The 20,879-nt window shown below is 34.5% G+C and overlaps 2 protein-coding genes across 2 annotated transcripts; one reads left to right on the top strand and one right to left on the bottom strand.

Annotated features, from left to right (window-relative positions):
• Window positions 1-1,467: 1,467 nt before the first annotated feature.
• Window positions 1,468-10,644, top strand: LOC141845635 (uncharacterized). The gene is made up of 6 exons (XM_074733696.1): window positions 1,468-1,712; window positions 4,208-4,400; window positions 5,552-5,638; window positions 7,642-8,022; window positions 8,761-8,920; window positions 9,107-10,644. The coding sequence occupies exons 1-6, from the start codon at window positions 1,642-1,644 to the stop codon at window positions 10,321-10,323; spliced, it is 2,109 nt and encodes a 702-aa protein (XP_074589797.1). The 5' UTR covers window positions 1,468-1,641; the 3' UTR covers window positions 10,324-10,644.
• Window positions 10,645-13,340: 2,696 nt separating this feature from the next.
• LOC141845220 (putative catabolite repression protein creC) lies at window positions 13,341-19,810 on the bottom strand. The gene is made up of 11 exons (XM_074733280.1): window positions 19,431-19,810; window positions 19,018-19,332; window positions 18,825-18,933; window positions 18,634-18,727; window positions 17,346-17,433; window positions 17,167-17,250; window positions 14,838-14,934; window positions 14,661-14,748; window positions 14,448-14,553; window positions 14,273-14,365; window positions 13,341-14,110 (listed from the first exon to the last, which is right to left on the bottom strand). The coding sequence occupies exons 1-11, from the start codon at window positions 19,575-19,577 to the stop codon at window positions 13,685-13,687; spliced, it is 1,647 nt and encodes a 548-aa protein (XP_074589381.1). The 5' UTR covers window positions 19,578-19,810; the 3' UTR covers window positions 13,341-13,684.
• Between the last annotated feature and the right edge of the window lie 1,069 nt (window positions 19,811-20,879).

Below are 20,879 nucleotides of genomic sequence, written 5' to 3'. Positions count from 1 at the left end.
ATTGTGTATGGATCCAATTTATGTGTGCAATATTCTTATTTGATGTGCATGGATTTGACTACTGTAAGTGGATTAAATAAGTGCATACATCATGTGTAATACCATTCCTATCAAATTTCATAGGCATGTGAAGTGTCAAATTTAATTGATGGTGGGAGAATCTACGTAATGCAAATGAATTTAGAAATTTTTTATAAACAAGCCGAGCAAGTTTTATGATATTTAAGTTTGTTTAATAAAGTAATCGGATTGAGCTAAGGCAAGTCTAAAATGAATAAAGTTGTTAAAATCATTGTTTAAGCTTGCTTTATTTTTTTTTTATGAGCTTAGTTTGGTTAAACTTAGTTTGTTTGTTTAAATGTTATTGAATTTTTAATTTAAATTTATTTGATTGTTTAAAATTTGTATATTTTTAAAATTTATTTAATTAGTTATAGTTTTTTTTCATTTAATTTTTTTTGATTATTTACTATGTGGATGAGAGTTCATTGATGAATATGATTCATAAATTTTATTTATAAATATTGATCATGAATATTATTTATGAATAATTTATAATATTTATTTATGAATATTAATGAATTAAATATATATGTATTTAAAGTTTGTTTTTTAGTTTAATAAGTTATTCAAATTTATTTATGTAATTGATTGTATTGAACCAATGGAAATAAATTTTTATTAAGTTAAATATCAAATTTATTCATAAATGTTTGATTCGTTTACTATTGTAGTTGAATGATTTTACGATGATGCCATATGATTTATTTTTTTTTTTGTATTTCTTCTTCTTTTCTCTGGCTCCCTATCCATCTTTCAAAATGTTTTATTTTTTCCTTCAACTCACACGTAGAAGGGGAAAAGACATTTTCAATTTTGATTTATGGTTTAAAATTTTGAATTGTATGAGAATTTCAATTTATGATTGGAATGATGTGATTTTGATATCCTATTATATTATATTGATATGGTTTTGATATTTTTAAATATAAAATATATTAATTAAAAATAAAAATAATCTCATTTTTAAAATTTTCACTTTGCCACTCAAAGTTTTTTAATCTTTATTTTGGTCAATGTAATGTCACTTTACACCCGTAATCTTTTAACTTCCCATTTTTAACCTGTAGATTTATTTATTTTTTTAAAACTTCGTTCATAATTTTTATATTTTTAATTAAACTCTTAAACTTTTAAAATATTATATGTTTATCAAATTTTAAATGAGGGGAAAATTTTACAAGGAATGTGAATAATAAAAATGCCTATGTTGCGTGACGGGTATTTTCGCGACCTATTAATGCCGGTCGGCGCGTCGGCATCGACGGTGGCCGGACGGCGAAGCGGTTATATTATTCATTTTGCCTATTTAATTTATTGTTATATATATATATATAATTTTGCCTATTTAATTTATTGTTAAAGGCTTGCCCAGCATCGTCCAACCCTCGATCGAACACTGCCCTCGCCCTCGCTCCGGCGGCGCCGCGGCTTCTCGTTATCCTCCTTTCGCCTCCGGTCATCGCTGCCGACTACGCCGCCTCTCGATCCGACTTCCCTTTTGTGGGAACAAAAGTGCCTTCGGAACTTTCCGAGTCGCCTGCTTCAGGGCTCACACTCCTCTCTGGATTCCATCCGACGATGGCGGCGGCGGCGGAGAAGAATAAGAAGGTGGAAATCAGCGAGGAAGATATGTCCTTGCTCGTTCAAAGGTTTGAATTCTATCCTCCACGTGCATTAGTACCGTTTTCTGGAAGCTCATTTCTGCTTATTTCGGTGATCTATGTGAAGATTTGTTGTACTGGTTTCGAGATTTATGCAAATTTAGCGTAATGATTGCGTTACAGTAAGCCCTGCCAGTCTAATTCATGTCGCAATCATTTATAAGAACCCCAACTGCCATTTTCTCTGACCAAGCGAGGCGGAATGGAAATCCCCTCTCTGGATCCTTTATGTTGCTGCACGTTCTCCTCCAGTGATTCCATAATTGAGCGCAATATTTTCTGTTTTCACTAGCTCTTTAATTATCACAGAGGGCTACTGGCATTCCTCTTCCTTCAATCAATTTGGAGGAAAATTTGATGTATACTCCTTTGCTCGATCATCTAAGTGTGCTCTTGTTCTGTTAATCTGAAGGAACACTTAGCATGCCCCCTTCGTTCGATTAATAATCTGCAAAGTGTTCTCTTCTAGTCTAATTTGTCTGATTGAACTCTTGAGTGGTTCACAACAACAATTTCAGTGACTGATCAATTGCAAAATAAAAAAAAAATAATAATAAAGAGATCCAAATTCTGTTGTTGGACAATTTCAGTGACTCATTCAGTTACTGATTCAAATCTGGATTTTGTTTCCTTTTTTCTCTACAATGAATTAGTCTTTTATTTCAATTTGATAACTTATTTTCTTGTAAGCAAGGCACTTCTCTTGGATGTCTATACATTATCACAATAACACCCACTTATTTCTTTTGGATATCACAAATTAATAAAATAATAGCATTGAGGCTTTTGGAGTTTGATTCTGTCAATGCATATCTCTATCCAGTCTCTTGTGATATTTTATCAAGATAGATCTTTGGCTGCCAATTTTCAGTAGGAATTTTGAAACATCTAGATATTGGTAGTATTTGATTGGATCATAATGGCTAAGAAACAAAATTGAATAAAAAGGAAAAAAATCACAAAATATATGTAAAAATAAAATAAAGTTGTTTAACATATGAGATAAATGTGTTAAAAAATCATGATTGTATGATATGCTGTATCACCCTCAACATTTTCTATTTCATTCAAAATAGCCATTTTAAGTTTTTAATCAAATATTAACTATGATATTATATTTTGAATATAATAAAATATTTATAATATAAATATCACTAATTTTACTGTAATTAAGCAAATGCTTATTATATATTACATATCAAATTTAACAGCTACTGGTAATAACCGTAGTAATAACTTATTATTATATATTTAATAGTAATAACTTCTTGCCTATTACTTGATAACGAATATGGTATCACCCCTTAATCTTACCTTATATATTTACCACCACTTATATGCTCTACTAACAGACTAATACTGTAATACCTGTTATAATGTACCTCACACTCTGATCAATCAAAACACTGCTAGCATTACTATTACCTAATGTACTAAAGTAACCTAATAATTATTATTGGTTTATCCGTTTCCACTTCTCACAGGTCCCTGTTCATGAAGCCAGACTTCCTTATTGTTCCTTATCAAATAGTATTTAATTAATCATTGATTGTGTAATTATTTATCAATTAATCTTTAGTTAATGTTATCTATGATTCATAGGGATATCATCAGCGGCTTCCTTTTTTGTGGTTCTAATGATTTTATGGTCATTCCTATTATCCTGAAATGAAAACTCCAACGCACAATTCTCTTCCTCTTTGTGGCTCCCTCTTCTCTTGAAGATTTATTCCTCCTGTGGGACAAACAATAGTTTCTGACTTCTCTAACACAATCCAATGACTTTGGCAAGGGGCACACCAGAGAGGATCTCCACATGATGAACCTTTTAAAACTGCAATTGAGAACAAAAGCTTGTTTTCTTTCACTCTTCAATTCTCAGTCGAAACAAGATTGCTGGAAAATTGGTTGGGTTTGAAAAAAAAAATGGTCATTTCTTTCAAATTTACATGAACTCCTTTGATTTTAGGTGAAACTTCCCTAATTACCAAGTGCATCTTTGGTTTTACTGCAACCTTCAAACATGTCGGAGATATCTGCCAGAATCAGATTGGTTCTTGCTGACCCCAATCCAACTTGACAGAAAAGTTGCAAGTGTGGTCCCAAGCACGAATGCGAAAGGTTAAGGGGTGTGTTAGGCCTAGAGAACTAGCGTAAAGTTTGTTTTAGATTTATGAATCTGAAATAGCCTACCTTAAATAGGAGGAACAAATACAACTTGATGATAATGTGTAACACAAGAAAATCTATCTTGCATAAAATTGTTCCGCTCAAGCAATAACTAAGCTTAATTTGCAATTGAGTTGCTTCAATTTCAAATTTTCCATATAGAAAACTGATGCCAAATATCAGAATTCTCTGTTATGATACATTACTTTGGAGTTTTACTGCCTGGGATAATTACGTGTTGCAATCATCGAGTTGAAATTGCATCTTGGTGATTTTATTATTTTATTTTGATTAATTGAGTGTTGCTCTTGTAGGTACAATCCAACAACAATTCTTACTCTCCTCCAAGAGGTTTCTCAGGCTGCCAGTGTAACAATGGATTGGAATGCACTTGTCAAAAGAACTGCAACAGGAATTACCAGTGCTCGAGAGTACCAGATGCTGTGGCGGCACTTGGCCTACCATCATACTTTGTTGGAAAAGATTGACGATGGAGCTGATCCTTTGGTTTGTTCAGTTTTATAGTTCTTACTCCTGCCCGTTGATTTTTTTTTGTGGTGCCATGTTGATTGCACCATTACACGCCTATCTTTAGGATATGATAGCTTTTTGTGACCATTCTTTTGGATGTGATTTAGATTCTTCTTTAGTTACTTCATACAATTTGTGGGGTGTGTCATAAAATATCCCTTCACAATTTTGAAATATTTTTAGATTAGACGTGAAATTTGGATTTGCCACTGCATTGGTCACTTAAATCTGGCTCATGATTGTAGCAAGTGGAGAAAATGCTTAGATAAGTTTTCTAAAATTTGGTTTAAGAATGTATTCTTGTCTTGATTCTCTTTAGCTGGTCTTTATTGGCTCCATTGAAGCAAAAGATTAGGTTCATCCAGATTGTAACAAGCTTTGTCCAAAATCCAGATCGGTCATCTTTCAGATCTTTGAAGTGAGATAGACTACAAACTGTCTGGCAGTTTCTTTCTATATATTGAATATTGCTAAAATTTCAATAGATAATAACAGACATTTCAGTCAGTAGCTTCATATATTATGCATTCATAGTAAGGAGGACAAGAAAGTAGTTTAATAAGATCAACCAATGACTTTTTCAGCTCCCCCTCTCTATTTCTGTTTCTGACTGGTGACATGCATAGGCCAAGTTGGTGACATCCCATCATTTTCTGTAGTTTGGTCAAAAATTGTCCTATCCCAGTGGAGAATCAAAAGAGCTGCCATTTCATTGGAAAGGGTTGCCTCAAACATTGCCCACTTTGTCTATCCCTTTGATTAAGGTTTTGTCTAAGTATTTTGTTTGTGATAGTTCCAGCTATAATGAAACTTTGTGGTAGTCCTGTTTGATTGAAATAGAGCTAAATTAAACACCCTGTTCAGCCTGTGGTAGGTTCCCAATCAACACACCTTTAGGTCCTAATGCAGATTGGTGTTGATAAGTTCTCTAGTCATTTGCTTGGCTAACAGCCGGCCTTATGAGCTTCTCTTCTTAACCAAAATTTCATTTTTAATTCATATTTTTCATGTGTTCATATATTGACTTTATCTAATGTCAATCGCCATTGACTAGATCATGCAGAAATTTTATTTTCGTTCTGATTAATGAAAATGCATAATATGATCTCCAACTTATGAAATTGCAGGATGATGAGAGTGATCTGGAAGTAGAAGTAGAAGCTGTTCCTCCTGCAAGTAGTGAAATCTTGTCTGAAGCTGCAGCATGTGTCAGGGTATTATCCTCTGAGTTCGTATTCTCTTACAGCAGCAGCATATATGATGCATAGTGAAGTCTTGAATTTGTAATGAAGAGTGCCTAAAAATTTATTTTTGGAATGTTTAGTTTCTTGCTGTTAAGGGAAGAGCAAGCCAGCCCACTCCATTGAAAAATGAGTATTTTTTGGGAGATGGATCCTGTAATTACCATGTACAACCATAGGAGCAGTTGTGGGCCCTCACACTCCCCCTGTCCCACACGGTTTGCAGATTGGCCTTGATATCATAATAAGGAGCAAAGCAGGCTAAGAGGACAATTAAAATGAGTATCCTATTGGGAGGAGCTTCTACTATTTTCGAGCATGGCCAATATGGCCCAAACTCATGGTTTCAGATGCCAATTGGTATTGGTCAGTATGGATGAAGCATATTGTTTAGACTGTTGGAATGATACCAATACAAAACATATTGTTTAGATTGTTGGAACAAAACCAATATTGTGTTTCCATTGGTAAATATCATTGTCATCTGTGCCAAATATCAACCAAGACAAGGCTTGTCTCCATCACTATTCTTTGGACTCAGTTGTGATAGGAAGATTGTTCCATCTTGGTTGGTACTATTTGGAATTGGCTGAGACAGGATGATTCTCTTATCGTGCTTCATCCTTTGATTCTTTAAGCTCATCACAAGTAGGGGATGAAACACTATAATGTGAGTGGAAGAAAAACACCAATTGGTCCCTAGCAACACTAAAATAGAGTGATGCTGGAGTCAAAGAAATCAAAATGTATCCTTATCATATACATGTGCTTTAGCTAGTTCAAGTTGTGCCAATCCAAATTTAAGACAAATGGTTAACTGAAGTATATTTATGGACATGTGGAGAAACCAAATGTTGCAAGAGCATTATTTAATTTTGAATTTTTTGGAAATTATAGAATTGATCTAACTAGGATGCTACAAGAGCCAATGTCGTTGTTTGATGCACAATACTCATTCTAGTATTAATAAAGTCTAATTATTAGTTGAGATACTTGTTAGGTTTTTGTAAATTGATGCTCTAAAAAATTGATTCAATTGACTTTCTAGTTGTTATAGACTTATACTTGGAGCTAAACAAGATGAGTGGAAGAGGATTGTAGAACTAAAATTTATTTGAGATGATGTCAACATGCTAAAAACGTGCCTCATCTCAACACAGAATGGTTCTAAAATCATACTGTTTTAGCCTGAGAGAATTATAGGTTTGAAACTTATTGGAGATGGTCTCAACATGCTGAAGCATGGCTAATGTCGGCACAGAATTGTCTAAAACCATTCCGTTTTGGATGGAGATTAGAACTATGACATACCTAAACTCTTTGTGGGAACCACTGAGGATGTCCTGAAAATAACAATTACTTTTTGTATAAATTATGATTTAATAATGGTATTCATGATCTCTCTCAGAAACTGGTCTTCATTTGAGTTACCAAGATTGTTTAGGACTAACCATATCAACTTACGTTCTTTTCAGATCAAGTCCCATTAAAATGAATTGACAAACTTTGTTAATTTAACAACTAATATTATTTGGAATTGTAGGCTAATCGATGGAACAAACTTCTCAATCTAGTTGTGCAAGTACACAAGTTTTTCTTGTTCAGCTTTCTGAAATTAATTTGATCATAAGAGATCTAATTAGATTATTGGAAGTGGGTAAAAACCTCTGGGTTTGAGTATACTGAGAAGTAAATCTTGTACTGGTTCATAGAGTAATTTTAGGAAGTTTAATGGTTACTTCCAAGGATTTGCTTAGCATTGAGGGCCATAAGTAGGTAGCTTAATTGTTATTACTACTACTATATGTAGGCACTGCCAATTTCCAGTTTTAAAGATCTTAATAGCAATTTATGATAGGTGATGCTGTAAGTTATAATGTTTCTTTAGGAAGGATTATTTGTCTTTTGCATTTGGATTATCCACAGAATTCTAAGTGTTCTGACCTGAAAGTATCTCATATCGTATTTATGCTCAGGTATTGATGTCCTATGGCCTACCACGGGAACATAGCCTAACAAATCGTACAAATGCAGAAGCTCCTTCATCTCTGAATGGATTCAGTGATCAGACTTTAAGAGTCCCATTAGACAAGCAGCAACAGTCACGAGCCAATCGTGGAATTAATGTTACAGTTGCTACTGTTCAGAGGCAGTCTCTGGCCGTGGGAACATCAGCTGAAGGATTTGAAGGAAATGGATCTGGTTCAAGCTTTCCTCCAAAAAAGAAGAGAAAATTATGGACCAAAGAGGAGGATATGGAACTAATAGCTGCAGTTCAGAAGTTTGGTGAAGGGAACTGGTCAAACATTCTCAAAGGAGATTTCAAGCACAACAGAACTGCTTCACAACTATCACAGGTAGTTAAGTGCCACCATGTTCATGGAATGCATCTTTTTTCAAGCTAAACCCATGGTGTTTGGCCATCCATCTGGTGTCACTTCTAGCCTTTAGTTGGCATGGTAAAAAAATGGTGCTCGAGTAACTATACTCAAAATTTTTATTATTAGGAAGAAGTGAACTGCAAAGAAAAACCTCAACTATTGTTTTTTTTCCTGTTGGATGTCTGTTGCTTTACATTTGTCGTATATTTATCTTTTGCAATTTCCAATTTCAGGATGATTAATATAAGACTACCTTGGTCATTTTATAGCCGATCCTAAATAGTTGGGATTAACAAATGCCTGTTGATGCTATGACTTTAGTCATCTTGTGGCTAGTAGTTATTACGTGCTGTCAGAAGGTTTTAATGTTAGTTTCATCCGCAAGCTTCTTTGGTCTACTCATATGCTGAACCTTTTTATGGATTGAAGAAAATGGGTTTGGACATAGTTAGCATTCCTATTTATCAAGTGAACAGATGTTTAGCTAATGAAACCTCAAAGTTGACCGAATTGAATCATCTTCCCTTTGTGGAAAAGTCCTGTACTATATCAAACCTTATTTTAGAAAGCTATTAATGTAAAATCAAGATGGCAAGGTTTTGTCAAGACATTAACCCTCTTTCATTTTCTCTTGTTGCTAGGAAGAAATTCTGCCTGCTTCCTTTTTTGCAGTTCTTTACATAAGATGACACTCTAGATTTTGTATTTGTTCAGAGATGGGCCATTATTAGGAAGCGTGATGCTAACTTACTTCAAGGTTCCAGTAACAAGTTAGCCAGCTCAACACGGTCCGAGGAGAGGCTGGCAACACAAAAGGCAATATCCTTGGCACTTGATATGCCTAAATCTGGAAGATTGTCGGCTATACTATCAGGTTCTTTCTCTAGTACTTGGTCTTTACCTTGTTTGACTGCTTCTGCAACTCATCAGTCCATGCAAATGTACACATGAAACTTCTACTTATTGCCGATCATACTTTCATCTGTATTTTATTTTTATTTTGTTCTTATGGAGTTTGGCTTATGAACAAAAAGCAATCTGCACTGGATTTTTAAACCAGGTGGAACACAATCAGTTGCAACTTCAAGTTCTCCAGCACTTTCAACTGCTCCATCTGATGCGCTGCCAATTTCAAGTCCCCCTCCTAACCAACAACAACAAGCTTCTCTGGTTATTTCTCCAAAAATAACCATGAATACTTTGAACAAATCTCGGACAATCACAAAGAAGTCTTTGGTTCCTGCTAAGCCTTCCATTGGTCCAAACTCTTTGATACAAGCTGCAGCATTTGCTGCAGGAGGGCGCATTGCTACTCCTTCCACCGCTGCCTCCTTGTTCAGAGCTGCACAATCAAAAAATGCTGTTCACATCAGACCTGGAGGAGGTGCTCGATCTTCTCCGATTAACAATGTTAAACCATTGACTGTGGCTAGCACAACAGGCCAACAGTCCATGAGTGCTCGTCCCAGCAGAGTTACTGCTACTACAGTGACACCATCTCAGGCAAATCCTATGTCAGTGTCACCTAGGACCAAGCAAGGAGGTCCTCAAGTGCAAGGCTGCCATGGAAGGGCTGTAAACAATCCTCTAAATATCGCATCAACAAATCAACGGGCAACTATAGAATCCACTTCAGAAACTCTTTCCCCTGAAATATCCGAGAAAAATGACGATGCAGATAGTTCTGCCATTGATATGGATGACTTACTGGTTGAAGAAATAAAATGTGAAGATGACATGGAATTCGATGAAATAATGGCTCCAGACCAACAGATGGACCTGCTCATTGGGGATATTAGTGCAAATGAGGACAATGATTTTGACAGCCCTTATGATGCAGAAGCAACTTCAGACAAGCAGTTGGATGAAAATGAGAACAAAACTGCGAACGATGTACTTACCCTCGATATAGACACTGCTGAGAACAAGAGTTTGGAAGTTAATAATAGTGAGGATCACATTCCACCTGAGGAGATGCCTACTTTGCTCAACGATGAGTCTAACAAGAGTAACTCTGGGGAACATGTTTCACTTGAGAATAGGACTGCTTCACCTATTTGCAATGATCAGAATGACAATGCAGAAGAGTTAAATGGTGCAGAAATTATGGCGGAGAAAGCTCAAAGCTCAGTGGAAGTTCATCTGGATCCGACACAAGAAGATGCTTCTTTAGGTGGAAAAATGCTCAACAATGATGATAGCATTGCGATAAATGGCACACAGACTGAGCCAGGTGAGTTGAAGGCAGTGGAGGAGGATCCTACACAGGGAGATTAGTGCAAGTGCTTGCAAGTGAGACTTTATTACCTTCTGCAACATGGAAAGCTCAATCTTGATACGAAGAGAAATAGGTTTCTCTCTCCTGTAGCAAAGTTGCAAGGCAAAACCATGATTGTTGTTACATACATAAAATTTCAATCAGAGCTGCCTTTTGCTTTTGAGTAATTTGATTAGTAGAGTGCCTGTCGCCAAGAACCTGCCTGATTAATGTGTTTCTTAAGGACTGTTTTGAAGTAGAGACTGTTAAAACTAATTTGAGCAGATTTGTGTTGTTTTGTATGGCTATAGTGATAAAAGTTAGATCTTGTGTTTTTGATTCCTCTGTGATGCATTTGATTTTCAGGAATATTTTCACATTGTCGTGGAATAATAATTCTCAAGTATGATCATAAACACAAATTTGAATAACTAATTTGCTTTGAATTGTTAAGGCATCAATTATTTTTGGGTAAAAATTAAAAGGGCACTTTAGAATTATCAAATTGTTAGATGTGCTTTTCTTTTAAAAAAAAAGATATTTTATTTTTAAAATATTTTTATTTTAGTATTGTTGTAGTAGTTAAAATATTTTTATTTTAGTATTGGTGTAGTAGTTATTGAGTAGTAAGTATGTGTTTAAAATTTAGGGTTTAATTTGATTAAAATAAAATAGATGATTTTTTAAGTTGTAGTGGTTATCGATAATTGCTATGTAGTTATAATTAAGATTTTAAAATTTAAATATTGTTATATTAAAATATTTTTTATCAACATAATTAAAATCATTTAAATCAATCAAATTATTTAAATTAATTAAAATCATTTTAAAATAGAGGTAAAAACTATTAAGTAGTTATTACATCACTATAATAGTATTGTATTAGATATTACATGTAATTGTAGCTATAAAATATTTTTTAAATATGTTAATAGTTAATCGTAACTGTTTCAATAATTTTAAAAATAAAGAATAATATTGTACATAACTTTCATACGTTATAATAATTAAAAATAAAGAATAACATTGTAATAGTTATTAGTTAATTTTTATATGTTACAGTAGTTAAATAATATTGAAATAAAAGATATTTTAAAGATAAAATATATTTTTTATAAATTTTTTTAAACGAGACGTCCATGTTTCTTTTAATTTGGACGCTGTTTACATTTTTTACCCATTATTTTTATATATCTTGAAGCATTTCATGGAATATGTGATTGTACTCCTGACAACATCTTGCTGCATTAATATCTCCACCTTTTGAGATTTCTCCTGGCAATTGTTGCAGATTGTAAATGTTACTGATTAATTAATCACCTGCTTTTTAGCTCATTTTCAACAATTAAAAAAAAAACCTGTAATGTGCTTGGAAGTTGAGAAGGATGTTTTTGACCAACATCTTGCATTGATATCTTGGAATAATCTCAAATAAATCAAAATTATCATTCTTATGCATTCAAATAGGGTTAAGATGAATAATTTAAAAGTTGACATTTAGTTGAATTTATTTAGTATATTAATTTATAAAAATCATTTATTTTTAGGATTAATGGGGAAAACACATTGAGTAAAATATGAACATCTGAATTAAAAAAAGAAAAATAATGACTACCCATTTAATTTTCCCCTCACCTTCAATAGCATGCACACGTAGTCAGGTACAAATAAAAAACTTGATATTAAGGAGAGATTCGATGAGAGACGGATTTCTTAACTAACGAGAGTTTAAATCTCATTTAGAGTAATTTATGATATTGAATTATCTGTATTTTTCTTAATGACTGATAAAAAATTTAAATTGATCATTTATAAAATTAATCGAAGAGTAAAAATTAAATATCTAAATTATATATATATAAAATATTTAGAGTTATGGAAGCCTACTATTTTAACAATATCTGACTTAATGGCTTATCTGGCTTCAAAATTGACTTTCTTTTGACTAATTAAGGTTGAATTTTCGTTGTTTACAAATATTTCAGTAGCTTATCTAGCTAACAAATACGCACGTAAATAGAAGGAAAAGGAATTTAACAAATTAAATAAAATTTATTTAAATATAATAATAATATAATAGAAAATCAAATTCAATGAGTAGAAGCCGACTTCACTAGTACGATAAAGAAAACTTAATAGTCTCTCAAAGTTGGGACTAAGTTTTATACAACTGTCAGATTGATCAATCTACAGTGGGACAGATTAACCTATCAAACATCTATCATATGGCAAAATGAGGGCGGACTAATCTACTAATTTGATCGGTTAAAAAATCTTCAAATCAAAAAGAGTTATGGATTAGATGGATCAATTCATAGGTCTATCAAAAAATATAACAAATATAAAAAATTTTAATTTGGATTACAATTTAAATGGTTGAAATTAAAATTTTAAATTTTAAATTATGATTTAGACCGATAAAATTCATTAGTCCATTAAATTTTCTACTTTAATTTTAAATTTTAAATAAAAAATAAATTTTTTCAACTCGTTGATTAACCTAAGTCCACTACAGGTCGATCCACGCAGGACGCAAACTTAGATAGGTCAATAGATATAAATTTATTTTAAAATAGATTGATAAAATTTTAATTTAATCTGTCTAAATTATTTAACGGTTCTAATCTGATGCGGTGGTAAAAAAAAAAGTAGGATGCATTCTAAACAATCAAAATTTAATTTCCAAACATACACACGATTGAATACCAATGATGATGGATCACCACGTCAGAAGCCATCATCAATTAACAATGATGATGGATCATCAAGTCAAAGATCAGACCGTCCATCTGAATTAGTACAAAGACTAGATACCCAATTACAAACATAAAAAATAAAGAAGACTTAGTAAGTCCACAGATAAATTCATATTTTGGCGATAAAATCAAAGGACGAGCAAGTAAATTATGAAACAGCACAAACTAATGGAACAGAAACTGCAGAGAAAATAAATAAATAATAAATAAAACTTCCTCAACTCACTATCTCCATGTTGATTTACAGAGAGAATGTCTAAAATTTTCTTTCTTGAAATTTCTAATGTTCAAAACAGAACAAAGAGTAGTTCAAAACAAGACATATCGAAACTATAGCAATCGAGAGAGAATGATGTGAGGACCGTTGCTTTTAGCCTTTCAGTTGGAGTATGTATCTACAGAATAGTATTATTCCATTATTGGCTCAGCTGCCACACAAATGGCAGCACCAACCTTTGCTAACAATTAACTTACAGCATCAGGAAGCAAAACAGGACGGACAGACGGGCGGCTCGCCCTCCAAATGATGTAAATGGGATCGATCGCCTTTCTTCGTTAGCCGCAAATCATCGCATCGACACATGAACTAGGAACGCGGATCAACTGCTTGAGCAGGGCAAGGCTGTCATTGGAAAAGAACTGAGGACGAGTGCTTGTAGCTGGAGCCGCTGGTCTTGATGGGGTATGCAACAGATCTGTCCTTCAGACTAGCAGCGGGAACAACCGCATCGGAAAAGTTCGATTGACTGTTCTCACCGTGACCAGGACGCATCCAAATCTTGATATGCCCCTCCCTTGAAATCGTTACGATAGATTCATTGGTAAATATCACACCGGAGAGGGGATCAATGTTCGCCCTGTGGGCAACTTGAGGCGAAATTTTAGGGATGTCTAGCATTCTCGGAGCAGGCTGGAGGGAGCCCACAGGGATAACACTATCCCAGTGGGCAGAATGACTTCCGCTGCTGAAAGTCGGCGAACCACCAGGAGGACCGCGAAGTGGGATGACAATTTCATCCATGGCCAAGTCCCACAACAGTAGTTGTGTGTCCTGCAAGGGTGTATCCACAAAGATACAGTTATCGAAGGAGAAAACATGCATCCTATAAAAGCTACAAAATGAAGGTCCAAATAGCTCAAACACACAAAACCGATGCGAATCAACCTACTATAAAGCTTGTCTACTTGGTTATTGTGAATCCATAAACTTTACCTGACCAACTGAACCAAACCGATACACGACATTTTCACCGGTGCCTTCTGAATTTGGCACTGACCAATGTGAATCAAAAGCAACTCCGCTAACCTGATGATCATCAATTATAAGTATACTTGAAATGGGCAAATAAATCAGAAAGGAACTGGTTGTCTGGATTTATTAGACATACCCATGAATTATGGCCCTCACCCCATGCTACTATCTTCCTATCCTCAGTGCTCCAAACTTGCACTAGATCATCTTCTCCACCAGTTAAAATATATTTGCCATCCGAACTAAAATAGTTAATAGCAGTCAATCTAAGTAGATTTACCAAGGGCCATGTCTCCGCAAATATGAGGGATGGAATATTAAGAATTGCATGGGTACGTAGTAGAGATACCTCCAAGTACAACATAGTAAGGCACCATAATAGCTCTTCCCACCAAATTTTAGTTGCTCTTTTGAGAAATCAAAAACTCTTAAATAACCTGCCAAGTTAAGCTGTTTGAGGTTAATCAGGAAACACAATAGAGCAAATTCTTAGTAGAAATTGCAAAATTGCTAATTAAATGCATACCATCTCGGCCAACAGTAGCTAAGCATGTTCCATCACATGAAAAAGATAAACTATTGATTGAACCCTGACAAATTCGCCATCTAGCAACTGGATTGCTCTGCAAGAAGATCAATTGATGTCAGTAATTTAAAGAACATAACAATTTCCAAGACCATCATGAACAAATCCTCAGATGTCAAAAGAAACCAACAAAAAGATCATGAACAAAATCCTAAAACCACAACAACTAAGCATGCTGAAAAAAAAAATCAAGTCTCCGGATGAAACATTATTTATGAACCAAGAACAATTAACTTAATCAGAAATTGGCTACAGATGTCCATCTCCATGCATTAGAATGGTATAAGTCAAAATAAGATTAGAATGTGTACTAGATCTATGCAGAGATTTAGAATGTGTACAAGTCAAAATAAGATTAATATTGACATTTTATGATGCTTTATGTAAACAGTATCAATATGCCAGGGTGACCACAACTCTCAAATTATATAATCATATTATAGGAGTTGGAACTTTAAAGTGCTAAAGAATAACCAAACAAAGACTAGCATAGAAATCCTTGTTTATCAACTCAAACCACTCTATAGCCTCACATTCATTATTATGGGTAAACATGTCCTGTGATCATTTACAAGAAGAAATAAACACGAGGTTATTCAAACTTGTGACAGCAATGTTTTTAGTTTTAGCAAAATATAATTGAGAACCTAATCAAATTTTCTTCAAAAATATATGAGTTGATTTTTAATGTCTACTCAAGCTTGAGCTTCCTATGTTAAACTAATATCCAAAATACAAGCTGCCTATAAATCATATTTATATAAAACCTCAGTGAAGAAACTGAGAGGGCCCATGGTCAGGTTTGTCTTGGTAGTTGAAACAAATACATAATCAGTTTTTTTTAAGAATGTAGTTCCATTAATTAGAATATTACCTAAACATATTTCATGCTCTTCCCCAAGTTCCACTTCATACTCATAGCTAGGAGTGATGCACACATGCAAACAATATATGTAGCCCTTTTATATAAGCTTTTACAGTAGAGCCAGTCTAACTAAGACAACAAAATAGACTAAATTTATTTAAAAAGTAAAATAAAATAATATCCATCTTTGAATTAGTTTACTTTATTTGAATCAGTTAATTTTGTGAGCTGATTTATTTATTTTGCATCATTCTCACCCATTAAATGAGTGGACTAAAATTGATACAATCCCTTCTGACAACAAAAGTACCATCAATATTCAAAGCCCCTTCCAGTGGATAAGGTTTGTGAACCACCATTAGGAACAGTTATTATCTGTGCATCTTGGAGTCTTCATAAAACATAATGGATCTTTCTGCAGTCTTATGGGTGAATAAACTAGTATAGTATTATTTACTAAAATTTCATTATTCAGGAGACTGAATTAAATCCTTTTCCTTGACTTTAATAGTGCATTGTCGTCCTGAACATACAACCATTTCTAGCTCTAGTTGATTTATGGTTGATGTTTGGAAAGAGAAACCATGACAACAAACTTTCTCGCATGTGTCCTTAATCTAGTAGGATTTCAAATTAAGGTGCAATTACTCAATGTAACTAGACTCTCATTTTTGAACATGTACATTAGATCATGATATTTTCTTCAAAGGACAACCACCTGAATTGCATTAACTTTGTGTTGTAGTGACAATTTGAGGTTTCCTAAGTGTGGCAAAATACAGTGGTCAAAAATAAAAAATTACCATTTAATTTTGATTCCACAAGGAAAACCAAGTCATGCAAAAGTAATATTTTAGATTCCTAATTTATCAAAGCCTTGTTCATTTTCTGAGCTCATCATCACTGCAGTAACTTTTACAAGAAAATAGTGAGCACACATAATAAACATCATTTCAAAGTTCACCTGAAAAAAAAAATCAAGCACAAGTAAAGAATATTTTATAAAGCATAAGCTTAGAGAACTCAACTATCACAAGAGACCTAACTAATTCTGAAATTCTCGAAGAGATAATCAATGGATTAAGAATACTCCACAAATTTACAAGGTTTTTGCTAAGAACATAAGAATGGAATTGTATCAAGACAGAACACAAAGATAGAATGACATGCTGGGCTAAATACTTGGCATCAGCATAAGCATAATGAATACAAAGATATTAAGAGTAAGATATTAAATATATACATATGAATACACCAAATAATACATGTAGTTAGCTGCATAGTGAATGCACCACAGATTGGCAGAACGTATAATGACAAATAAATATCGACTGAACACAAAATCAAAATGCACATAAAAAAGCTACATTGAAGATTATACATCATCAAACTTAAAGATGCTACCTTGTTTGACCGTGCTTTGGAAACAACAAATTGAGTTTGATCTTTAATGACAGGAAAAGAGCAATCAGCAGTTCCATCCTTGTTCTAAAAAGAAAAAGTGGCAATTTCAGTAACAATTTATGGTAAAGAAAAAGTTGATAAAATTTAAAGTATTATCTAATTGTTTTTCAAAGACTGACTTTTTCATATACATATACATTTCCATCAGCATGACCAACAACAAATGTGCCATCACCTTCTGGAACCCATGCAATACAAGTGCATTTACTGCAAAAACAATGGAAGCAGAGCAATAAAATATTGTATGACTGATAATCAAAAGCAAGCACAAGACCTCAACAATGCATATAAAACAGTCCATACTACCTCCCAACATCTGCACTCTTTATCCAACAAAATTTATGCACAGTAGGCATGAGAAAAAATGGTACCTTCTTTTGTCAATATTAATCCATCATTTGAGAACTTAATAAAATCACACTTTTTCAGGATAAGATGTGTGAGAATAATTACATATATGATTCTCATTTACTGACATGTCACTCAGCTTATATCTGCTAAAACCTGGACAGAACCATCAGCTGTAAATCCTTAAGAGTTCAAGAAAAGTGGAAAGACACAGGTAATTGTGGATAATTAAAATACAATTTAAATGACTAAATCAGGATTACTGAAATCAACCTGTAAGACTAAATTATGTTTCTTCTCCACAGGATGACTTATCAAATCAGGTTCTCTCAAATACACCTACCCTTTTTGTCTTTTTGATCAAAGTACCACCTTTAAAACCTTCTACATGGTTACCAAAATTAATTATGCAACCATCAAGGTGAGTAATCCTTCCGTCATGGATTTGGAAAATCCGCCAATTTCCAATTCTGGAAGACATTGATAAAAATGTACTATTTTCCATTGAATTCCACATATTATAAGTAACCTGACAAAAAAAGCCAATGAACTGTGGAGCTCTAAGAAAAACAATTGGTTTTTAAAAAGTTAGACCATGGTAAATCAATCATTTGTCAAATAGCTTAAAAAAATCATTAACTCAGTAACAAAAAACTCATATTTGGTCACAAAATTTCCTAATAGGAAGCATTTATTGGATGCCATTTACATTATATGCAACATCCAAATCCCTTCCTAACATGCATTGAGATACCACCAGTAAATGGAGGAATTAATGTTAGGTATAGTCATTATTTACCATGATCATGGGAATGCAAATGGATAAATTTTTAAACATGAAGTCATACACTGTGTGACAAGGGTAGAAAGTGAATTCAGGGTATTTAGGTGATAATTAGAACGGCATATAGGGCAATGGACATCCTGAGAAGTTGGCATGCATATTCTAATGAAAAAAAATGAAATGTGAAATAATTAACATAATGAAGACCAAAAACAAAGGATTGGTGTGATGTTAATCATAATAATTGTAAACATGTTCTAATGAGTAATACATGCCTATTACTAACAGCACCATCTTTATTATAATGCTGAGCTGCAACAAGCTTCCTTCCTGGATCCTGTAGTTGTTGTCTCAATGACACCGAATATACTAGAAAACCAAGCAGGTGGAATAATTATTAATCGTCAGTTTATCAAGAAAATTGCAAACAATAGTCTAAATTGGAGTCGAAAAAAAAATGAAATACCATCCCCTGAGTGCAAACCAATAATGAGATCATGCCCATCCTTCACCTCTGAATCAAAGGCGTGGCAAACTGGATTAGAATTGCTAAAATGGATGGCCTTGATAGGATCCTAAAAACAAGACAAGTCATCAGCTGCAATTACATCTCAAGTTCAGTGAAATAAATGAATCGATCTAATTAACAAGATGAAAACCTTGTCTTGTGAATTGAGATCGCTGATGAAAAGAGTGTCGGCCGAGTTGAAGACAAGATAAGTGCCCTTCCCATCATAGTTAGCCACCGGCTGTGAACTACTTGATCCTGTTGAGGTTCCGACAGACCCTCCAATCTTGCTACTTCCTGACGCCGCCCGACTCACCCCATTACCGCCGACATAGCTGAGCGCCCGGCTTCCATTTCCCGCACCAAGCAGCCTAGCCGCTGCTGACCTCACACCACCAGAACTCGGGGTCGACGGAGCGGACGAAGCCTGGTTCGTCGGCTTCTCCTTGAGATAAGCGATAGTCAACTGCAAATCGAAACCACGATCACAAATTTTCAAAATTTAACAAACTACTGAAACAGGTACCGAAAAAAACAAGAGAAAAGAATCCAAGGCCGAGACACCTGCGATACAGTCTTGCCGTGGGAGTAGTGCGGAACAGCAGCCGGGTGGGTCTTCTCGTACTGCAGTTTGTACCGACCCTCCGGGGTCTTGAAGTAGGTCTTCAGACCCGGCGACTGAGGATTCACGGGGGCGGACGAAGACGACATGGTCAACGAATTAGGTTTTCCGATCACACCAATGGCGGCCTAACAATCATTCCTCCACTCTTCTTCGTCTCCTTCCAAATCGGAGGCGATCAAAAGGCAGGAATTAGGGCTAAAGCTCGAAATATCTACAGAGAGGAAGCCGCCAACGACTGCTGCTCTGATCCTGCGTCGTTCTTCGTCGTCGATCTCCGCCGCGATGGCAGCGTCGCCTTCCGCAGAGAAGTGATCGAGGATGAGAGAGAGAGAGAGAGAGAGAGAGAGAGAGAGAGAGACGACAAATTAAGGAAAAGTAGGGATTAAAAGCAAAGAGGGCAGGGGAAATCGGGCTTGAAATGGTGGCGTCTGTTGATCTCGACCGTCCAGAATGAGGAGTGATGGGTGATTAAGAGAATCAACGGCGCACGATTAATAAAGTCAACCAAGCAAAAGTAGACTGCGTGGTTTCGCTGTTTCTGCCTGGTCAATGCAGACGTGACATTTACAAATTACACCCCAAGAATTAGAATTATTTAAGAAAACTTTAATCCACTATGTAATATATTTTTAAATATTTTAGACTGATATTTTGATATATAATATAGCAATTTTCCTAAAAAAAATAAATAACACATTTACATGAAATTTTTACAAGAATGTTACAAAAAAATAACATGTTATTATCTTAACTTTAAATTCGAAATGATATGCTAATATAAAAAATTTAAAACATATTAGATTAGATTTATTATAAAATTAAAAATTTGTTAAATACATCATTTTAGATTTTGCAATTGCTCTCCTACCCATTCATGAATGTTTTAACCTCTGAGTAGACATGAACTTAAACTTGGACAGAGTCATCATGTTTCAAATTCTATTTTCTCAGTTTTCATCCTTATTTATTATATTCATCCTTCTCAGTCTCACACGATCGGTCCACCATATGAGGAGGTAAATCAAGAAGCTGTAATTGGTCACGACGGAAGAGAACATTACCTTAACTTCGACGAGATTCAACCCTTGCCCACTTCAACAACTCTGCTTCGTTATAACCAACTCAACTATACCCCAGGAGCATATTCATCCTCATCTTCATTCCATCAAACATTAAACTTTCATTTTTATCTACGTACCCATACCCATAAGAGGATCATATAATCAATATTGAGTGTCTTCTACAAAAGATGAAATCTACCACCCCAACGGCCCCATACGACCGACCCCACAACCATCTGTGAGGAGATAAATTGAAAAACTACAATTGATCACGACGGAGGAAGGTATTGCTCGACTTCGTCGAGATTCGAATATATTGAGTGTCAA

This window comes from Curcuma longa, chromosome 14 (assembly GCF_044706935.1).
Source record: "Curcuma longa cultivar G26 ecotype Majalengka, Jawa Barat chromosome 14, ITB_CL_G26_1.1, whole genome shotgun sequence".
Taxonomy (NCBI): Eukaryota; Viridiplantae; Streptophyta; class Magnoliopsida; order Zingiberales; family Zingiberaceae; genus Curcuma; species Curcuma longa.
The sequence above is the reverse complement of the archived record's forward strand: the minus strand, read 5'-3'. Positions and strand labels throughout refer to the sequence as shown.

Coding starts and splice junctions, on each gene's coding strand:
- LOC141845635 (XM_074733696.1), top strand. CDS start 1,642: ATGGCGGCGGCGGCGGAGAAGAATAAGAAGGTGGAAATCAGCGAGGAA. Junction 5,639..7,641: donor AAGCTGCAGCATGTGTCAGG/GTATTATCCTCT, acceptor ATTTATGCTCAG/GTATTGATGTCCTATGGCCT. Junction 8,921..9,106: donor ATTGTCGGCTATACTATCAG/GTTCTTTCTCTA, acceptor TTTTTAAACCAG/GTGGAACACAATCAGTTGCA.
- LOC141845220 (XM_074733280.1), bottom strand. CDS start 19,577: ATGTCGTCTTCGTCCGCCCCCGTGAATCCTCAGTCGCCGGGTCTGAAG. Junction 17,434..18,633: donor GATGGTGCTGTTAGTAATAG/GCATGTATTACT, acceptor TTGTTTTTGCAG/TAAATGCACTTGTATTGCAT. Junction 14,749..14,837: donor AGCTACTGTTGGCCGAGATG/GTATGCATTTAA, acceptor TTAACTTGGCAG/GTTATTTAAGAGTTTTTGAT.